Raw genomic sequence first — 18,449 nt, forward strand, 5'->3', positions numbered from 1 at the left:
CAGGAGGGTGCAGCAAAGTGGGCGTCAGACTCTTTTTCCAGGGAACAGTGACAGGACAAGAGGACACAACCTTCAGCTGCACAAGGGGACGTTCAGGCTGGACATTAGGAAATATTCTCCTCACGAAGGGTGATTGGGCATTGGAATGGGCTGTCCAGAGAGATGTGTGAGTCACCAACCCTGGAAGTGTTTAAGGAAAGACTGGATGTGGCACTCAGTGCCATGGTCTGGGTGACAAGGTGGTGTTGGTCCCAGGTTGGACTTGATGCTCTCCAAGGCCTTTTCCAGCCCAGTTGATTCTCTGATGATTGCGACAGTGGAGGGGCCTGGGGAAGCAAGGGACCATTGTGACACTGCAGGGCCTGGTGGCACTAAGAGGACCTTGGTGACAATGTGTACGACATGGCAGCCCAGAGCCAAGGGGCCATTGTGACACTGTGGGGCCGAATGGAAGCAAGGAGTCCATTGTGACAGTCTGGGTCCTCCTGGAACCACAGAGGCCACTGTGACTCTGCAGGGCCTTGTGGAACCAAGGGGCCACTGAGCCGCTGCAGAACCAAGGAGACCCTTGGGAGAGGCTGAGGATAATGGAATCAAGGGGCCATTGCTCCATTACAAGGACTCTGGGAACTGAGGGAACAACTGTGACACTGTGGTCCCCCATAGAACCAAGGGTCCCTGGTGACACTGCAGGATGATGTGTCACCAGGGCTCCATTGTGACACTGCAGCACCAAGAAATTCATTGTGGCACTCTGAGGCCTCAGGGAACCAAGAGGCCACTGGGACCCTGCAGAGCCTTGTGGAAACATGCAGAGCATTGTGACAGAGCAGGACCTGGTGTCATGATGAGGCCATTGTGACACTGCAGGGCCCCATGAAACCAAGGGGCCAGTGCTGCTCCTCAGGCACTCCTGGAATGAAGGAAACATGTTGGACACCGTGGTGGCCCTTGGGACCAAGAGGCCATTGTGACACAGTAGAACAAAGGAGAACATTGCTGCACTGCCAGACCTCATGGAACCAAGGATGGATTTTGACACTGCAGGGCCTAGGGATCCAAGGGTCTTTGTCAAACTGAGGGTTCCCAAGGAACCAAAGGGACATTGTGACAGTGGGAGGCCTCATGGAATCATGGAGACCATTAGGACACTTTGGGGCCTCATGGAACCCTGCTGACAACAAGTTGGCTTGGAGTGTTGATCTACTGGATGGTAGGAGAGCCCTGCACAGGGACCTGGACAGGCTGGATCCAGAAGCCAAATCCAAAAAGTGATGTTTAACAAGTCCAAGTGCCGGGTCCCTCACTTTGGGCAGCCCCTTGCTGGGCCAAACAACCCCTGCAGCAATACAGGCTGGGGACAGGGTGGCTGGACAGTCACATGGACAACTTTTGGCTGTTTATGGGGGTTTTCTGTACTGAGCATTGGCCTGGGCGTGTTCTTGAGAGAGCCTAGGCAAGGAGCCTGGAGCCCCCAGGCCCTGGCCTGAGGCGTCAGCGCTGCCCCAGCAGTGCCCATGGCCTGTCCCTGCTGCAGCCCCAGCACTGCCACTCCCAGGACTGTGCCCGGTCCCGAGAGCACTCAGGCCCTGCAGCAACACCAGGGCCACCAGGGCAGCGGGGCAGGGCCATGGCAGCAGCACTGGCAACACCAATTGCTGCTGCTGCTGGGCACAACTGCTGGGCCAGCACTGATCTGCCCCCAGCTCTGCACACAGACATTGCTGCAGCAGCTCCAGAGAAGTCTACAAAATGGCATCTCTGCAGAAAACTTTGCTGGAGATCCTTTAGTTCCTTTAAAGCCACCAAGAGCACAGCTCCCCATTGAAACAGGCTGTGGGCACAAGGAAGGTGGAGAGAAACACAACGAGAAATGCCACAAACAATGACATTTATTTGTAGATAATATGAAAAAACTAAAACAAAGAAAAAGAACTTCCAAAATGAAACCAACAAGAAGTATCCAAGATGAATTTTATTACATGTAATTTGCAGAAATTTGCCATCAGTTTATTGTTTCTGAAAGCATCCAGTCATCAGTCTCTTCACTGCAGCCTTGAGCTTCTGGTTCCTCAGGCTGTAGATGAGGGGGTTCAGGGCTGGAGGCACCACCGAGTACAGAACTGACACTGACATATTAAGTGATGGGGAGGAGATGGAGGGGGGCTTCAGGTGAGCAAATGTTCCTGTGCTGATAAACAAGGACACCACAGCCAGGTGAGGGAGGCAGGTGGAAAAGGCTTTGTGCCGTCCCTGCTCAGAGGGGATCCTCAGCACCACCCTGAAGATCTGCACATAGGAGAAAACAATGAACACAAAACAACCCAATGATAAACAGGCACTAGCAGCAAGAAGCCCAAATTGCCTGAGGTAGGATTGTGAGCAGGAGAGCTTGAGGATCTGGGGGATTTCACAGAAGAACTGGCCCAGGGCATTGCCCTGGCACAGGGGCAGGGAAAATGTATTGGCTGTGTGCAGCAGTGAATAGAGAAAGGCACTGGCCCAGGCAGCTGCTGCCATGTGGGCACAAACTCTGCTGCCCAGGAGGGTCCCGTAGTGCAGGGGTTTGCAGATGGACACATAGCGGTCGTAGCACATGACGGTCAGGAGGAAAAACTCTGCTGAGATGAAGAACAGAAAGAAAAAGACCTGTGCAGCACATCCTGAGTAGGAGATGTCCCTGGTGTCCCAGAGGGAATTGTGCATGGCTTTGGGGACAGTGGTGCAGATGCAGCCCAGGTCGCTGAGGGCCAGGTTGAGCAGGAAGAAGAACATGGGCGTGTGGAGGTGGTGGCCGCAGGCTACGGCGCTGATGATGAGGCCGTTGCCCAGGAGGGCAGCCAGGGAGATGCCCAGCAAGAGGCAGAAGTGCAGGAGCTGCAGCTGCCGCGTGTCTGCCAATGGCAGCAGGAGGAAGTGCCGGATGGAGCTGCTGTTTGACATTTGCTGTGCCTTGCCAAGGGTACCTGTTCATGGAGGAAGGACAGGGACAAGTCAGCAGACGCTGCTTTGAGCCAAACCTGAGCCATTACCTGCAGACTGTCGCACTTGGACACACCTAGCCTTGTTCTTGCTCTGGTACAACCTTCACCCAGGTCCCTACCTGAGCTCCAGTTGTCCGGGCTGAGTGTGCAGGAGCAGCCAGGCCTGTGCCTGGAGGCTCCCGAGGAGCCATCTCTGCCCCATTGCCCTGGGCTTGTGGCCATGGGGCAGAGGGATGAGGATGGATATTCAGGATTTTTCAGGGGAATCACTCCTAATGCGGACAGGCTTGGTAGCGTCTGCACTCCCATTTCTAAAGGAAATAGATGGCAGGAGTTGGTTTTAGGAATTGTTTTCCTACCCACACATCATTCCTGGCTCTCTGAGGACAGAAAACCCCAGCATTCTTGCTGCACTCAGAGTTTGCCACTGAGAGATGGAAGAGCCAAAGGATTCCCTGTGGCTCAGGGAAGTTGAGGGGTTCCATGGGCTTGTTCCCAGCTGCCCTGGCTTTGCACCTTTGGCTGCAATCAGAGTACAATGACACTCCTGGGTCACCCTGGGATAAACCAGACCATGCCCAGAGCAGAGGAATCCCTGAATGTCTCACCCTCTCTAAAGGTCTCTGGGCAAGGCCTCAGCACCTCCTTGTGCCAAGGACACTCACGGCTCCCTTGGCAAACCCAGCAGCATTTCCTCAACTGTGGCAGCTCTGCCCTTCCCCATGGGACATTCAGGGAACTCCCAGAGGCTCTGGCACAGATTTGCACTCAGGAGGGCAGCTCAGAGCTGGGAAGGGACAGCAAGGAGGTCCCCGGCTGTGCCCAGGATGGGATCTCAGGGAGGGGGCTCAGCTCATTCCCCTTTCCCATGGACTGCTTTGTCCACAGCCCCACAGGTGCCAGGGAAGCTTGGACACCCCATTCCAATGGACAGCCCTTCCTGGCAGGAATGCCAAGGGCAGTGCCTGACTCAGCTGCTGCAGATGCCAGAGCCTCCCTGAGAGCAGCAGATAACAGTGACAATATCAGGGCAGGGCAGAAACAAGAGAAGATGTTGTGGTGCTGTGCCTGAGAGGGCAGGGCAGAGACAGCCGGGCACTCAGGACAGTGTTCCTGTGCCCAGCTGTGCCTGGCACCTCCCACACACCAACAGTGCCCTCATCCTGCCCCCAGCACTGCTCTCTTCAGCCCCCTCTCCTTCCCTGAGCATCTCCCTGGGCCTGGACATTCCCTCCTGAGAGGAGCCTTGTCCCTGCCAGCACTCACAGAGCCCATCCCAGCCTGTGTGCCCTGGCCGGGGCCCTACAGAAACCTGCCTGTGTGCAGGGCCCTGGCTGGGGCAGGCTCTGTGTGCAGCTGGGCAAGGGCAGCTCAGGAGAGCCCTGCTGGGCCCTGCAAAGGTGATGCTGCTGCTGTCCAGGGCTGAGGAGTGGCTGAGGGCCCTTTGGGAGGCTCCCAGCAGAGAGACTGACCACCCAAAGTTACAGTTCTGGACTCTCTGTAAATGTTCAAACATTACATTGATGATCCTGTGTGTCCCTTTCAACTCAGAATGTTCTGTGAGTCTCAGATTACAATTCCTGTTCTGCTTCTCTCACCCCCCTGTTGTCTGTAATCCAAAGAGAAAAAAAAAAACCTTGCAACAATGTTAGAACAGTAAAGTAAAAACCAGACATTAATTAGAAGCTTCCAGGTGTCCCAGTGGGGATGTAGCACATCCTGGCCCCTGATTTCAGCAATTTATTCAGGTTGATTAATTAGGATATTTAACAGGAACATTCAATAGCAGATTCAGTTGCCCTGGTTACACATCCCTGGGTCAACCCATTGGAGTAGGTCCAAAGGCTTCTTTGCCTTCCCTTTTTGTTATGACTGCTCATATTCTGGTCAGAAACCAGAATGTTCTTCTTGTAGGTCCTATTCCTGATAATAAGACTATACAGTGTTTCAGGAATGTATTTAGACAGTCAGCTTATTGTTCTAAAATCTAAGAGAAAGGTTGACAAACATACTAGAGTTAATTAAAGATTATAGTTATTGAAGAATTAAAGGTTATAATTCTAGAAGTATATAATAGTAATTTGACCTAATTAAGAGTTTAATAGAGTTAAGGAAATATTATAGTTTTATAACTATATAATAATAATTTGCAGAGGTACAAAGAGATGAAAAATGTATAAAACCAAAAATCTTTATGTCATCACCCTAACCTTCCCACTCTACTCCAAGCAGGAAATTGAAAACACTCTCATGAAAGCTCCTGATCTTTCCAGCAATCCCATGCTTACCTTCTTTGGGAAGTGTCCTCCGGAGCTGTGCCCAGGCTGGTCTGGAGCTGGGAGCAGCCCTGCCCCACCCAGCCCCTCTCAGCAGCAGCCCCTGCCCTGCTCAGGGTGGCTCCTTCCCCCAGAGCTTCCCCCCAGCGCTGGGAGCAGCTCCCCGGGCCGGCTGAGAGCTGTCCCTGGCAGGCAGCAGAGTCCCTGCCCCAGCACAGCGCCCTGGGCTGCAGGACCCTGCTCTGCAGGACAGCCCTGTGCTGTGGTGTGTTCTTAAGTCTGTTAGTTGCTCCCCCATTTTCTGTATTAAATGGTTCAGGAAGGTCCCAGGACTTCCTGCTGTTACCCTGTCAGTTAGGTTACTATGGAAATGAAACTGCTCCTCCCCTGGTTTCTCTTATAAAGTGAAAGTGTTTCCTCCTTGGGTTCTGTCAATCACCCCTTTTTCTCCTCCCAGGTTTCGAGAATTTTCTTTTCTCTGGGAGTTATGGTTGGCTGTAGCCCTGGAGCCCCTCCTATGATTTATAACAGTTGGTTACTTTGATATATCAGTTATGTTTCGTACCCTCAAATATGTATTTCTATTGGTAGCCGGGTTTCCCTGCCTTCTTCCCCCCTTTTCCCTTAAAACCTCCCCTGCCCCTTGTTCGGGGCCATTTGCTGGGTGTTTTCCCCTCCTTTGTTGGTTCTTCTGTAATAAACCGACAGTTTACCCCCAGCAAGTGGTCGCCTCCTAATTCGTCTCTCACCGCGCTGCTCCGAGCTATCCCCCCAGCTCAGCCCGAGGCCAAAGCCGCCGAGGGGGGCTGTTTTCTGATGCGCAGGGGCCCTGGCCTTCGCCCCTCACCAGATAGCCGGATTCCAGGGCCGTTCACGCCCCCGCGCAGAGTGGCGGACCAATGTTGGGGCCTGAAATAATCAAAACAGACCCCTCGGAAGTGGAATTTTTAGTTTCCAGTGGACGCTGCACTACCTCGGGGGGGGCAGGCTCCGTTGTAGGAGCGGCACTCCCTGTAGGATCGGAATCGGGAACCCTCGCACCCAGAGAGGACGGTTCCGGAGACGAAAATACCCCTCCTGATTCATCATTTGCTGCTGCCACCGGATTAGGTAAGGTCGGGCCCTGCTTTGGGGACCTTTCCGACTTTCCCCCTTGCCTTTTTAAAATTTCCCTGGGGGTGCATGCCCTGCCTTGGGGACCCACCCTTCCACCCTCTTTCCTTGAATTTTTTTTTCCTTTTACTGAAGCCCCAGACTTGGGGACAGTAGGGGGGGGGGCAGGGGCTGGTGGAAAGTGGCTTTCTGTTGTTTTCAGGTGGTGGTTTGTACCATCAGAGGAATTTTCCCCCCTTTATAGTATTGGCAGTTCCTGTACTATAAAGGCACTTTTGGTGCTAGTTTGGGAAAATCCCAGAAGGAGGTCTATTATATTCTAAAGAGTATACTGCTTGGAGGTGGCCAGAAGGCCCCCAAGCAAGAATTAAAATTCTTAACTAAGTGGATCTTTTCTAAGTTCCCTGAAATTTCCCCAGAACTTGCAAAACAGCCACACCTTTGGACTGCCGTTTTGGCAAAATTGGAACAAGCAGTTGATTCTGGGGAGACAAAATTAGCAACTGTGGCATTTTGGGCGAACAGAGTGCTCACAACACTCTCTTCGTCCGGGGAACTTAAGAAAAGCCCTGCCTGTCCCCGATCCCCCCGTTCGGCTTCCCTTACCCCCCAACCCTCTCCCTCTCCCCATAGGCATGAGCCCTCTAGAGGGATTTTGAAGGCCAACAAAAAGCAGGTTTCCATGCTGTCCCTGCTCCCTCTCGACCGGCTCAGCCTCCCCGTGGGAGGAGCCCTGGCCAAGCTCCTCCCCCTATATCCTCACCCTCTACCCCAGTTCCCGAGTCCCCGGTTGTAACCCCTAAGTCTGTTCGTTTTAGCACCGTCGAAGATGGCGACAGAGCTTCTTCTTCTTCTACTACCCCTTTTCTCTCAAGCGGCAACCCTTTCCTTTACCCTGAACACAGCCCTTGCCCAATCCCCCCTCCCTCGTATCCTCCCCCCGTCCCGCTCGCTCCTCCGTACTCTGAGAGACCTTCAGTTCTTGGCACCCAACCTTCAGCTCCCTCTCAAACTTCTCCCCCGGTTCAGCCTCCCGTTCCCTCCTCCCCCGCTTCACTTTCGCTTTCCCCTCCGCCTCCGAACGCTGCCCGGGGGGAGGGCGGGGTGGGTGGCCTTGCACACTCCCTCCCCTTACGTCATCGCCAAACCCCGCCTCAACCTCCTCCAGTTTCGGTTCCAACTCCCTCCCCCCCGATTCCCACGGGGTGTCTTCGGAGGGGGGGGGGGCAGTGCCTACGGAGGGTGGGAGGGTAGTGCCTGGCCACAAACCACAGCAAATGCCTTTACTAGAAGCGGCCCCAGTTACCTATAACCTGGGGGGAGAGGGAACAATTCAGGCTCGGTGGGTGCCCTTAGCAGAGGCACGAATTAAAGAGCTGTGCAAGGCACAGAAAGACTACTCCCGAAGGTCAGAATACTTCCGGGGTTTGCTACATAATACCCTTTCCCAGGGAGATTTAGTTCCGGCAGATCTGAGGGCACTCTTCTCCAGCCTTATAAGGCCTATGGAATTCAGAGTCTGGGTGAGGGAATGGGGGAGGGAAATATCGGAGGCCCTCCCGAGTCTTTGGGGTAATCCAGCAGTGTCCCATGATGCAGATGGTTTGATAATTACCCTAGACCAGCTTTTGGGTGAAGGGCAGTGGGCAGAAGGGGCAAAACAAGCAAGAGCCTTATTCCCCTCCCAGCTGATGGAGACGGCCCGAGCAGCTGAACGAGCTTTCTTCAAGCTGGAAGTAGTTACTTCCCAATGGGAGGATGATGAGGTTTTGCAAGGAGAGCATGAACCACACATGGAATTTATGGAACGCCTCTACAGATATGTGGAAGCACAGGCCCTCGGGGATGATGATAGGAAAATGATGCTCCAGAGAATGGCATATAGCAATGCAAACACTGAGTGCTGCAAAGCTATAAAGACTCTCCCTCGTAGTCCTAGGCCCACAGTAGAGGCCATGATAGATGTCGTGGTGCGTCAGGTCTCCCTGTCATCACGGCCTAAGAGGGCTTCCATGGTTTTTACTGAATGCCCCGTGCAGGACTGCATAGAGGGAGAAGCTGCCCCCGTTACCGGCCCTCCAACACCTGGGGCGGGCAAGAGAACATCGGCAACACACCCCTGTCATCTCTGTGGTAAAGTGGGACATTGGATGCCACAGTGCCCTATGCAGCAAGACTACATGGAATGGAGGCAGAAGCGGGAAAAGGAGGAGAATCAAAAGAAAAAAAACTAGGATTGGAGCGCAGTCCCTCCCTGCGCGTGGATAGAAATGTGGCGGGCTGTTTATCATCATCCGGGGAGAGAAGAAACGAGGGAGAACCGCCGCACACCTTGCCAGATTTGACGCACCTATCGGATTCGAAACACTTTACCTGTGATATTCTGCCCAAACCTGTACTTAACACCATGTCCTCTGTTTCCCCTTACAGGCTGCAGCTAACTAGGAGCATTTACCTCCCTAGCAGTAATTTGCAGCTGGTGTCTATCGACTTGCAACACCCGGGTCGCTGGAGGAAACTGGGACGATGCAGGTGGACCGTTGTCGGAGACACAAAGCACACACCGCGAGACATCCACATAGTCCCTGGTCTGGTAACTACCGACCGGGACCGCTTCGCGGTAGGGCTGTATTGTGTCAGACCCCCGCTTTTCCTCCCTAAGGGACAGGTCATTGCTCAGGCCATTCCTGTGCCAGATAAAGACCATTGCTCGAGCCCGATGGAGAAGGACTCGCCTCCGACCGTGGCCTGGACACAGTTGGTAGGGAGGGAGAAGCCCCGCCTGACATGTCAACTTTCATTGGGCGGGGACAAGAAATTAGTGAGGGGTCTTTTGGACACGGGTGCAGATGTGACGATCATTCCCTCCCGGGAATGGCCGTCGCATTGGGGCCTGCAAAGCGCAGCGGCCACGATTTCTGGTGTTGGGGGACTCCAATTGGCAAACCAATCAAAGAGCATTGTGCAAATTAAGGGGCCCGACGGGCAATTGGCCTCTATACGCCCGTTCGTTTTAGATTATACAGAGCCCCTCTGGGGAAGGGACCTTTTAGCCCAGTGGGGGGCCAAAATCGATCTCCCGACAGCTCCCCAGGTTTTTCGGGCGGTGGCCACTGAGGAGTGCCGGACCTGGAAACTGAATTGGCTTTCAGATAAACCAGTACAGGTCAAGCAGTGGCCACTTAACAAGCAAAAACTAAAGGCACTCAACGAGCTCGTTCAGGAGCAGTTATTAAAAGGCCACCTGGAAGAGACCATGTCACCTTGGAACTCCCCAGTGTTTGTCATCAAAAAGCCTAATAAGGATAAGTGGCGGCTCCTGACCGACCTTTGCCGAATTAATAAATTAATAATTGACATGGGTTCCCTTCAGCCAGGGATGCCCTCCCCAGCAATGCTCCCCCAAGACTGGGAATTAGCTGTAATTGATATAAAAGATTGCTTTTTCCAAATTCCTTTTCACCCAGATGATGCCCCGCGATTCGCATTCACAGTTCCATCCATCAACTGTGAGTCCCCAGCCAAGCGCTATCATTGGCGGGTGCTTCCGCAGGGCCTCAAGGTCAGCCCTGTGATCTGCCAGTGGTATGTCGCTTCGTTGCTGTCACCCATACGTACAGCCCTCGGGGATGCCGTCATTGTCCATCATTATATGGACGACATCCTTGTGTGTGCGCCCAACCACAGTCTGCTTGCCCATGCGCTTGACCTGACAACCAATGCGTTGGCTGCTGCAGGGTTCGAGCTCCAGCAGGACAAAATTCAGCGGGTGGCACCTTGGAAATACCTGGGCCTCGAAATTACAAAGCGGACAATTGTGCCGCAAAAATTGGCAATTCGGACAAAGGTCCAGACCCTAGCAGATGCCCATCAACTGTGTGGATCTTTAAATTGGGTGAGACCCTGGTTGAGCATTTCAACCAAAGATTTAGCCCCTCTTTTCGATTTGTTGAAAGGGGGAGAGGAGCTTAGTTCTCCTAGGACTCTTACCCCAGAGGCACAGGTAGCTCTGGAGAAAATACAAAAGGGTATTTCGGCCAGGCAGGCCCACCGATACCATCCGGGCCTGCCTTTCAAATTTATTATACTGGCAAAATTGCCACACCTTCATGGCATAATACATCAATGGGATGTTAGTCTGAAGGACCAAGGATCAGGAGACAAGCTCTTAATTATAGAGTGGGTCTTTCTGAGCTACCATAGGTCCAAAAGAATGACACGGCCACAGGAGTTGATAGCAGAACTGATTCTCAAAGCAAGATCGAGGATCAGAGAGCTTGCAGGCTGTGATTTCTCATGCATACAGATCCCAATTAAATTGGAATCAGGCCAATTTAAACTAAAAAACTTTGAAGAACTGCTGCAAACTGATGAATACCTTCAGTTTGCACTTGACAGCTACACTGGGCGCATCACAGTAAATCAGCCGTCCCACAAATTATTCAATTCGGGGTTTAAATTCTCGTTGAAAAAGGTTCAGAGCAAGAAGCCACTGGATGCTGTGACGGTTTTTACTGACGCGTCTGGAGCATCCCACAGGTCAGTGATGACTTGGAAGGATCCTCAGACTCAGCAGTGGGAGTCCGATGTTGCTGTTGTAGAGGGCTCTCCACAAGTTGCTGAGTTGGACGCAGTCGTCAGGGCATTTCAGAAATTCCCTGGAGCTTTCAATTTGGTCACAGATTCTGCGTATGTCGCAGGTGTAGTGTCTCGAGCTGAGTCAGCTGTTCTTCAAGAGATCACTAATAAGAGATTATTTGAATTGCTGAATAGGCTCGTCGAGTTAGTCTCTAACCGCGAACATCCATTCTATGTCATGCATGAGAGATCACACACAGATCTACCTGGGTTCATTGCGGAGGGAAACCGTCGCGCCGATTCTTTAGCGGCGGCTGCTGTTTCGCAGGCCCCCCTCCCAGATGTGTTCAGTCAGGCTAAAATCAGCCACCAACTGTTCCATCAAAATGCCCCTGGCCTGGTTCGTCAGTTCAATCTGACGCAGGAGCAGGCCAAGGCAATAGTGGCCACATGTCCCCAATGCCAGCAAGATCAAATGCCTACCATAGCCTCAGGGGCTAATCCCCAAGGTTTGGCAAGCTGCGAGCTGTGGCAGATGGATGTAACGCACATTCCATTTTTTGGCCGATTGTGTTACGTCCACGTCTCAGTGGATACTTTCTCCGGGGCGATCTATGCTTCTGCCCACACAGGTGAAAAGGCAGCGGATGTTCAGAGGCATCTGCTCCAGGCATTCGCTGTCTTGGGCATCCCTAGGACCTTAAAAACAGACAACGGCCCTGCATATGTTTCCAAGGATCTGCAAAGCTTTCTGCAGCAATGGGGAATAGTGCATAAAACCGGCATCCCCTATTCCCCAACAGGCCAAGCCATGGTGGAAAGAGCTCACCAGAGCCTTAAGAAAGTCCTATCCCGGCAACGACTGACGATGAAGGCAGAGACCCCCCAAGTCCGGCTATCAAGGGCATTGTATACACTCAGCTTCCTGAATTGCTCTTTTGACAGCAAAAACCCTCCGATAGTCCGACATTTCGGCAGTCACCAGCAGCTGCAGCCTAAAACCAGGCCACCGGTTCTTGTAAAAGATCCGGAGACCTGGCAGACGGAGGGCCCCTTTGACCTGGTAACTTGGGGGAGGGGATATACCTGCGTGTCCACTCCTTCGGGTCCCAAGTGGGTACCATCTAAATGGGTCAGGCCCTTCGTCCCGAAGCAGGGGATCAAGAAGGAGGCAGTACCACAGGTCCGGCAAGCATGTTGGCGTCGGCGGAAGAAACTATCCCATCAATCCTCCTCATTCTCTCCAGATCTCACTCCAGTTACTGAAGAACCCTCTCCCCCAGCTTCTCCTCCACCCCTTGATCTTTTATACCACCTTTCCTCCTTTTCCCCCCCGGCTCCAACCATTACCCCTCGTGAGTTTTATTTAAATTGGTTGTTTGGGGAGGAACCATATCTGTGAATCCTGCATACTTTTACGGCTCTCCTTTCATTTCAGTTTTATCTCCCCGAATGGTCTTCGAATTGACTACGCTGGCTCTCAATCCTTGTTTGTTGTTGACCGTACTGATGACCTGCGGATTCCTTCTGCCACCTGCGGAGCTGTGGGTCATCGCCCAGCCAAAAATCAACGTCTGGCATGCCTTGGCCCAATCATTAGGACAGGACAGTATATGCCTCGACACCGGCGCAGCAGAGGACCCGATGTCGTCTTGCCTTGTGGGGATCCCTTTCTCCCCAGGCGAGTTCCCCCCTGCCTTCCAGTCTGCCCTTTCCCCTGTTTTGGCCCAGAGCCTAACTTTCCTCCCCGGTTTTGAACCCAGTAATGCCTGGAGAAGCGGAGTAGCTAGGCTCAGTCCTGCGCCCTCCGAGCCCACAGAGCTGCACCTACTCGGTTCCGCCAACTCCTCAATTTGTTTTCAGTTCGAATATAGTTATGCCCCCATATATAAGGGCAGTGAGGTGGTCCGGCAGACAAAGAAACAATATCAAGCGAGCCAGTGGTGCCGCGCTGTTCTAAAAATCATGGGCCCCACCTCTACCAAGCAGACCCCTTACGCCCTCCCAGGGGGGTGTTCTTGATTTGTGGCGATCGAGCGTGGGCAGGCATCCCCTCTGGTCTGATCGGAGGGCCGTGCACATTTGGCCGGCTGACGCTGTTTACCCCCAACATCACCCAAATTATCAATTGGAAAAGGAATAACATCACATCCGAATTGGCCAGATCTAAAAGAGATCTTAAAGATCTCACTGAAGATTGTGATGATAAAGTTACCCATTGGTCTCATTCTAAATCCGTCGCCTTTACCATTTTATTGCCATGGTTATCGGTGGCGAAATCTCTGGGTGAATTGGGCCGCCTGGAGTGTTGGGTGGTTAAACAAGCCAATTATACTTCAGCCGCGTTATACAACCTCCTTAAAGACGAGGCAATTACAAGGAAGGCAACGCTCCAAAACACAGCAGCAATAGATTTTCTACTGCTGCTCCATCACCATCACTGTGAGGAGTTTGAGGGCCTCTGCTGTCTGAACCTGTCCTCTCGGGCCGAGGACGCCAGACACTCCATCAAAAACTCCAAGACCTCGTCCATCAGGTCAGGCAAGAGACATCAGACTGGCTGGGGGACATATTCAAGGGTTGGGGCCTTAGCGGGTGGGCCAGTTCTGTGTTAGAATCAGTTTGTAAAGTGGTTTTGAGCTTGATTGTATTTTGCATTTTGATCATACTGATCCGTAGTTTGATCAAAGGACTAATAGCTAAAGCCACCTCAACGACTGTCAATCATGCCGCACTTCCTCTGGAGGAACATTTCGAGCTAAAGGACCTCTCCTCAGAAGCCGGAGGAGATTCAGATGAAGAGGGATCCACGGAGCTGCCTCAAGAACATAAGTGGGCTAGCGAACTCCAGCTCGAAGAAAGCGAAGATTGGCAGGACAAGCCGCAGACACCTTCCTTTTGAGTTGCATAGACTGTCTAAAATTTTAATTTTATTTGATAAGAAATGGGGAGATGCTGTGGCGTGTTCTTAAGTTTGTTAGTTTGCTCCCCCTATTTTCTGTATTAAATGGTTTCTCCCTTTCCCAGGACTTCCTGCTGCTACCCTGTCAGTTAGGTTGCTATGGAAATGAAACTGCTCCTCCCCTGGTTTCTCTTATAAAGTGAAAGTTGTTTCCTCCTTGGGCTCAGTCAATCACTCCTTTTCTCCTCCCAGGTTTTGAGAATTTTCTTTTCTCTGGGAGTTATGGTTGGCTGTAGCCCCGGAGCCCCTCCTATGATTTATAACAGTTGGTTACTTTGGTATATCAGTTATGTTTCGTACCTCCAAATATGTATTTCTATTGGATAGCCGGGTTTCCCTGCCTTCTTCCCCCCTTTTCCCTTAAAACCCTCTCCTGCCCCCTGTTCGGGGCCATTCGCTGGGTGTTTCCCCTCCTTGTTGGTTCTTCTGTAATAAACCGACAGTTTACCCCCAGCAAGTGGTCGCCTCCTAATTCGTCTCTCACCGCGCTGCTCCGAGCTATCACCCAGCTCAGCCTGAGGCCAAGACGCCGAGGGGGGCTGCTTTCTGATGCGCAGGGGCCCTGGCCTTCGCCCCCCACCAGATAGCCGGATTCCAGGGCTGTGTACGCCCCCGCGCAATTTCCCACATCAGTGCACTGGGCTCCTTCTCTCCTCATTGTGCCTGGCAAGCACAGGAGCCCAGAGCTCCTGCAGAACCCATCCCAGCACTCAGTGGGAGCAAACTTGTGTTCTGTCCTCACCCAGAGCTGCGGTGCCCAGCATTCCACCACATTGAATGAGAAACTGTTCCTGCTCTTTCAGAAGGAGCTAAGGAGGTTTGGCCTTCAGATCATTTGTCTGCAGGCTTCTGCAGTGCCTGGTGCTGGTCCCTTGCCAGAGGCACCCCAGGCCAGGGGGGCACATCTGGGCTGCTGTGTCTGCCTCTGGGGCTCCCTGGTCTGGGCAGTGAGGAGGAGCTGCAGAGGCTCTGCAGGACTGACAGGATGGGCTTTGGGGCTGGCAGGAGAAGCTGAGGGACCTGGGCTGCTGGAGCTGCTGAACAGGAGGCCCAGGGCTCATCCTGCAACTGCTCCAAGGGTGGTTCCAGAGAATCCCAGAATCAGCAAGGGTGGAACAGGCCACGGAGATCATCAAGTCCGACCTGTGCCCTGACACCACCTTGTCTCCCTTAGGTCCTCTTCTCCAGCTGAGGTGTCCACAACCCCAGCTCCCTCAGCCACTCCTCAAAGCTCTTGTGCTCCAGACCCCTCCCCAGCCTTGTTGCCCTTCTCTGGACACGCTCCAGCCCCTCCATGTCCTTCCTAAATTGGGGGCCCCAGAACTGCAAACAGCACTCGAGGTGCTGCCCAAGCAGTGCTGAGCACAGGGGAAGAATCCCTGCCCTGCTCCTGCTGGCCACACCATTCCTGAGCCAGGCCAGGAGCCATTGGCCTTCTTGGCCACCTGGGCACACTGCTGGCTCATGTCCAGCCTGCTGTCCATCAGTCCCTGCAGGTCCCTTTCTGCCTGGCTGCTCTCCAGCCCCTCTGGCACCTTGCTGAGGGAGGGAGGCAGGGAGGGAATGGGTCCAGATCCAATCCTTCCTGAAATACGGTGTTTGCAGGCACTGCCAGTTCCCAGATCTTGATATTTCCCTATTCTGGCACAGCCCAAGTGCAGCAATTTGCTGGCACAGAAAGCCAAAATCTGGCAATTTCCTGATGCCAATACAGGTACCCAGACCTGGTGTTTGCTGCCACTGCCAGTGCTCACATCTGGATATTTCCCTCTTCTGGCAGAGCCAAGTCCAGCAATTTTCTGGTAAAGAAAGCCACAATCTGGCGATTCCCTGCTACCGTCATTGGCAATGCCAAGATCTGGTGTTTGCTGGCACCACCAGTGCCCAGATGTGGGAATTTCCCCGTGCCAGCACAGCCCAAGTCCAGTACTTTCTGGCAAAGAAAACCAAAACCTTGCAAATAACTGGTACCTACAGCAACCCAATCTTGTGTTTGCTGACACCACAAGTGCCCAGACCCAGAATTTTTCAGGTTCCTACACAGCATAATTCCAGCAATATGCTGGCACTGAAAGTTAACATTTGGCAATTTCCTGGTGCTGGCACATTCCCCACCCAGATCTGGTGTGCGCTGGCACTGCCAGTGCCCACATCTGGCAATTTCCCTCTTCTGGCACCGCCCATGTCCAGAATTTGCTGGCAAAGAAAGCTAAAACCTGGCAATTTCCCCTTGCCAGCACCACCCAATCTGGAGTTTGCTGGCAGTAGGATCCCAAGAAAGAAGGAAGGAAAGAAGGAAAGAAAAGAAGAAGGCATCCAGATCCAGTCCTTCCTGGAGCCTGGAGCCTGAAATGGGCTGTTTGCTGGCACTGCCAGTGCACAGATCTGGAAATTTCCCTATTCTGGCACAGCCCAAGTGCAGCAATTTGCTGGCACAGAAATCCAAAACCTGGCAGCTTCCTGCTACTGGCTCTGGCACCGCCCCCACATCTTGTGTTTGCTGCACCAGAACCCAGATTTGGAAATTTCCCAGTGCCAGCAGAGCCCAAATCTGGCAGATTTCCATCACTGGCAATGACACTACCCAGATCTGGTGTTTGCTGGCAGTGCCAGTGCCCAGATCTGAAAACTTCCTGGTGCTGGCACAGCCCAAGTCCAGTGATTTGCTGACAGAGGACGACAACATTTGGAAATTTGCAGGTTCTGGCTCCAGCGCCATCCAGATCTGGTGTTTGCTGGGATGGCCAGTGCCCAGATTTGGAAATTTCCTGATGCCTTCACAGCCCAGGTCTAGCAATTTTTTTTTAGCTAGCTGGGGCAGAGAAGTTCCTTGGACTGTGGCTTTCCTTTTTCTTGGAACTGTTTAAACCCACTCTGGACTGAAAACCCAGACAAACACCGGCAGCTCACCCCTGTGGCCCACCGAGCTCTGGGACGCTGCATTCCAGCACCAGAGGGACTTTGAAGAGATCGAGTGAGCCAACTACAACCCACAAAAAGGACTTTCTGAATTTGCCATCTCTTCAGCACTGTCAGAGGTTTTATTTAATATTATTCATTTTTCATGCTTGTGAATACTTTACCTGTTAAATAAACGGGGGGTTTTTTCACTTTTCTTGAGGGAAATCTTTTCCTGAACTAGTAGGGGGAGGGGGCTGCTTGAACTTGCTTTCTAGACAGACCACTTTAGGAGGTTTCCTCACAAAATCTGTCCTAAGCCAGCACAAACAGTCATAATGAAAATTTCACCAGTGGCTTAATTTCCTGGTGGCAAATCTCGTGACAGGAAATTGACCTTATTCTCCATGAGAGATTCTTGGGAAGAGCAGACAGGAGAAGATTCCTGGAAAACTGAAACAGCTTTCCAGAAGTGAAATGAAAATGAAAGAAACAATCCAAGATGCTTTCCTCTATTTATTTCTATGCTCCCCTTTTCCATGTTGCACTACTTCTCTTCCCCTTTTCCATGTTGCACTACTTCTCTATCCCAGTAATTCCAGATGCACTGCACCTCTAAGATCAGTGACTTAGTGATTTTTAGACACTCTAAAATACCATGAGTTTTCCTTCCCCTGTTTTTACAGGAAAGCAACACTGGAGGTGTAAGTGCAGTGCTGGGCTCAGGTAGGAATCCCAACCCAAGGGAAGGTGGCCCGACAGTGTTTGACCCTCAGCAAGGACAATGCACAGCAGCAAGCGAGGGGATCGCTGTGCCAGTGTGCAGGAGTCAGGGCTCTGCATCCGGGCTCAAGGCTGCAAAGTTCCCGTGTTTGGGCAGATGCAGGGGCTGTCCCAGAGCGCATGGGGCTCGAACGTGGGGCTCGTGGGGCCAGCGGGGAACGGACACGGGGACGAACGGCCCCGTGCAGCGGCAGCAGCAGCGGCGGCAGCAGCGGCAGCAGCGGCGGCGGCGGCAGCAGCAGCGGCAGCAGCAGCGGCGACAGCAGCAGCCAAAGCAGATACCCTAGAACACTCTCTTTCTCTCTTTCTTTCGCTTTTCCTTTCTCTCCCTCTCCCTTTCCCGCTGTCGGGCACCCTTCTCTCGGGGTCCCTTTCCCGGCGTCCCTTTCCTCTCCCCGCCTCCCTCTCCCCTGCAGGGCCGGGCCATGTCCCCGGCCCGCCCCCGGCCCCGGGCGGGGCTGCCCCGTGCCCGGCCCCGGCCGTCCCGCCGCGGTCTCGCCTCCGCCCGGCTCTGGCCGTACTGGCGGTGGCGCTGCCGGGCGGGCATCAGTGGCTGGGGCCGGGGTGGCATCGCCGCCCGTTGCCTCCGCCTGGCCCGAGCACGGCCCCGGACCCAAGGCAGGGTCCAGTCCCCGCCCCGGTCCCGGCCCCGGCTCCTCCCGGAGCCCGCGGAGGACGCAGGCGGCGCGGCCGCTCCCGCCGCCTCCGCTGCGCTTTCCCCGGCCCGAGCTCCGCCGCTCGGCAGCGCGGCCGCCGGCCCCGAGTCTCCCGTGCCGCGTTCCTGGAAGCGAACGCCTGGGCATGGCCGGCCCGGGGCGGGTGAGGGGCGCTCGGGGGCCGTTGCTGGCCCCGGGC

General features: G+C 53.5%; 1 protein-coding gene across 1 annotated transcript; it reads right to left on the reverse strand.

Annotated features, from left to right (window-relative positions):
- Positions 1–2,010: 2,010 nt before the first annotated feature.
- On the reverse strand, positions 2,011–5,288 carry LOC135441504 (olfactory receptor 14C36-like). Its single transcript, XM_064701058.1, has 2 exons — positions 5,273–5,288; positions 2,011–2,966 (listed from the first exon to the last, which is right to left on the reverse strand). Exon 2 carries the CDS (start codon positions 2,941–2,943, stop codon positions 2,011–2,013), a length of 933 nt encoding a protein of 310 aa, XP_064557128.1. The 5' UTR covers positions 2,944–2,966; positions 5,273–5,288.
- Positions 5,289–18,449: the final 13,161 nt, after the last annotated feature.

The sequence above is a fragment of the Zonotrichia leucophrys genome, unplaced genomic scaffold (genome assembly GCF_028769735.1).
Source record: "Zonotrichia leucophrys gambelii isolate GWCS_2022_RI unplaced genomic scaffold, RI_Zleu_2.0 Scaffold_315_60951, whole genome shotgun sequence".
NCBI classification, from domain to species: Eukaryota; Metazoa; Chordata; class Aves; order Passeriformes; family Passerellidae; genus Zonotrichia; species Zonotrichia leucophrys.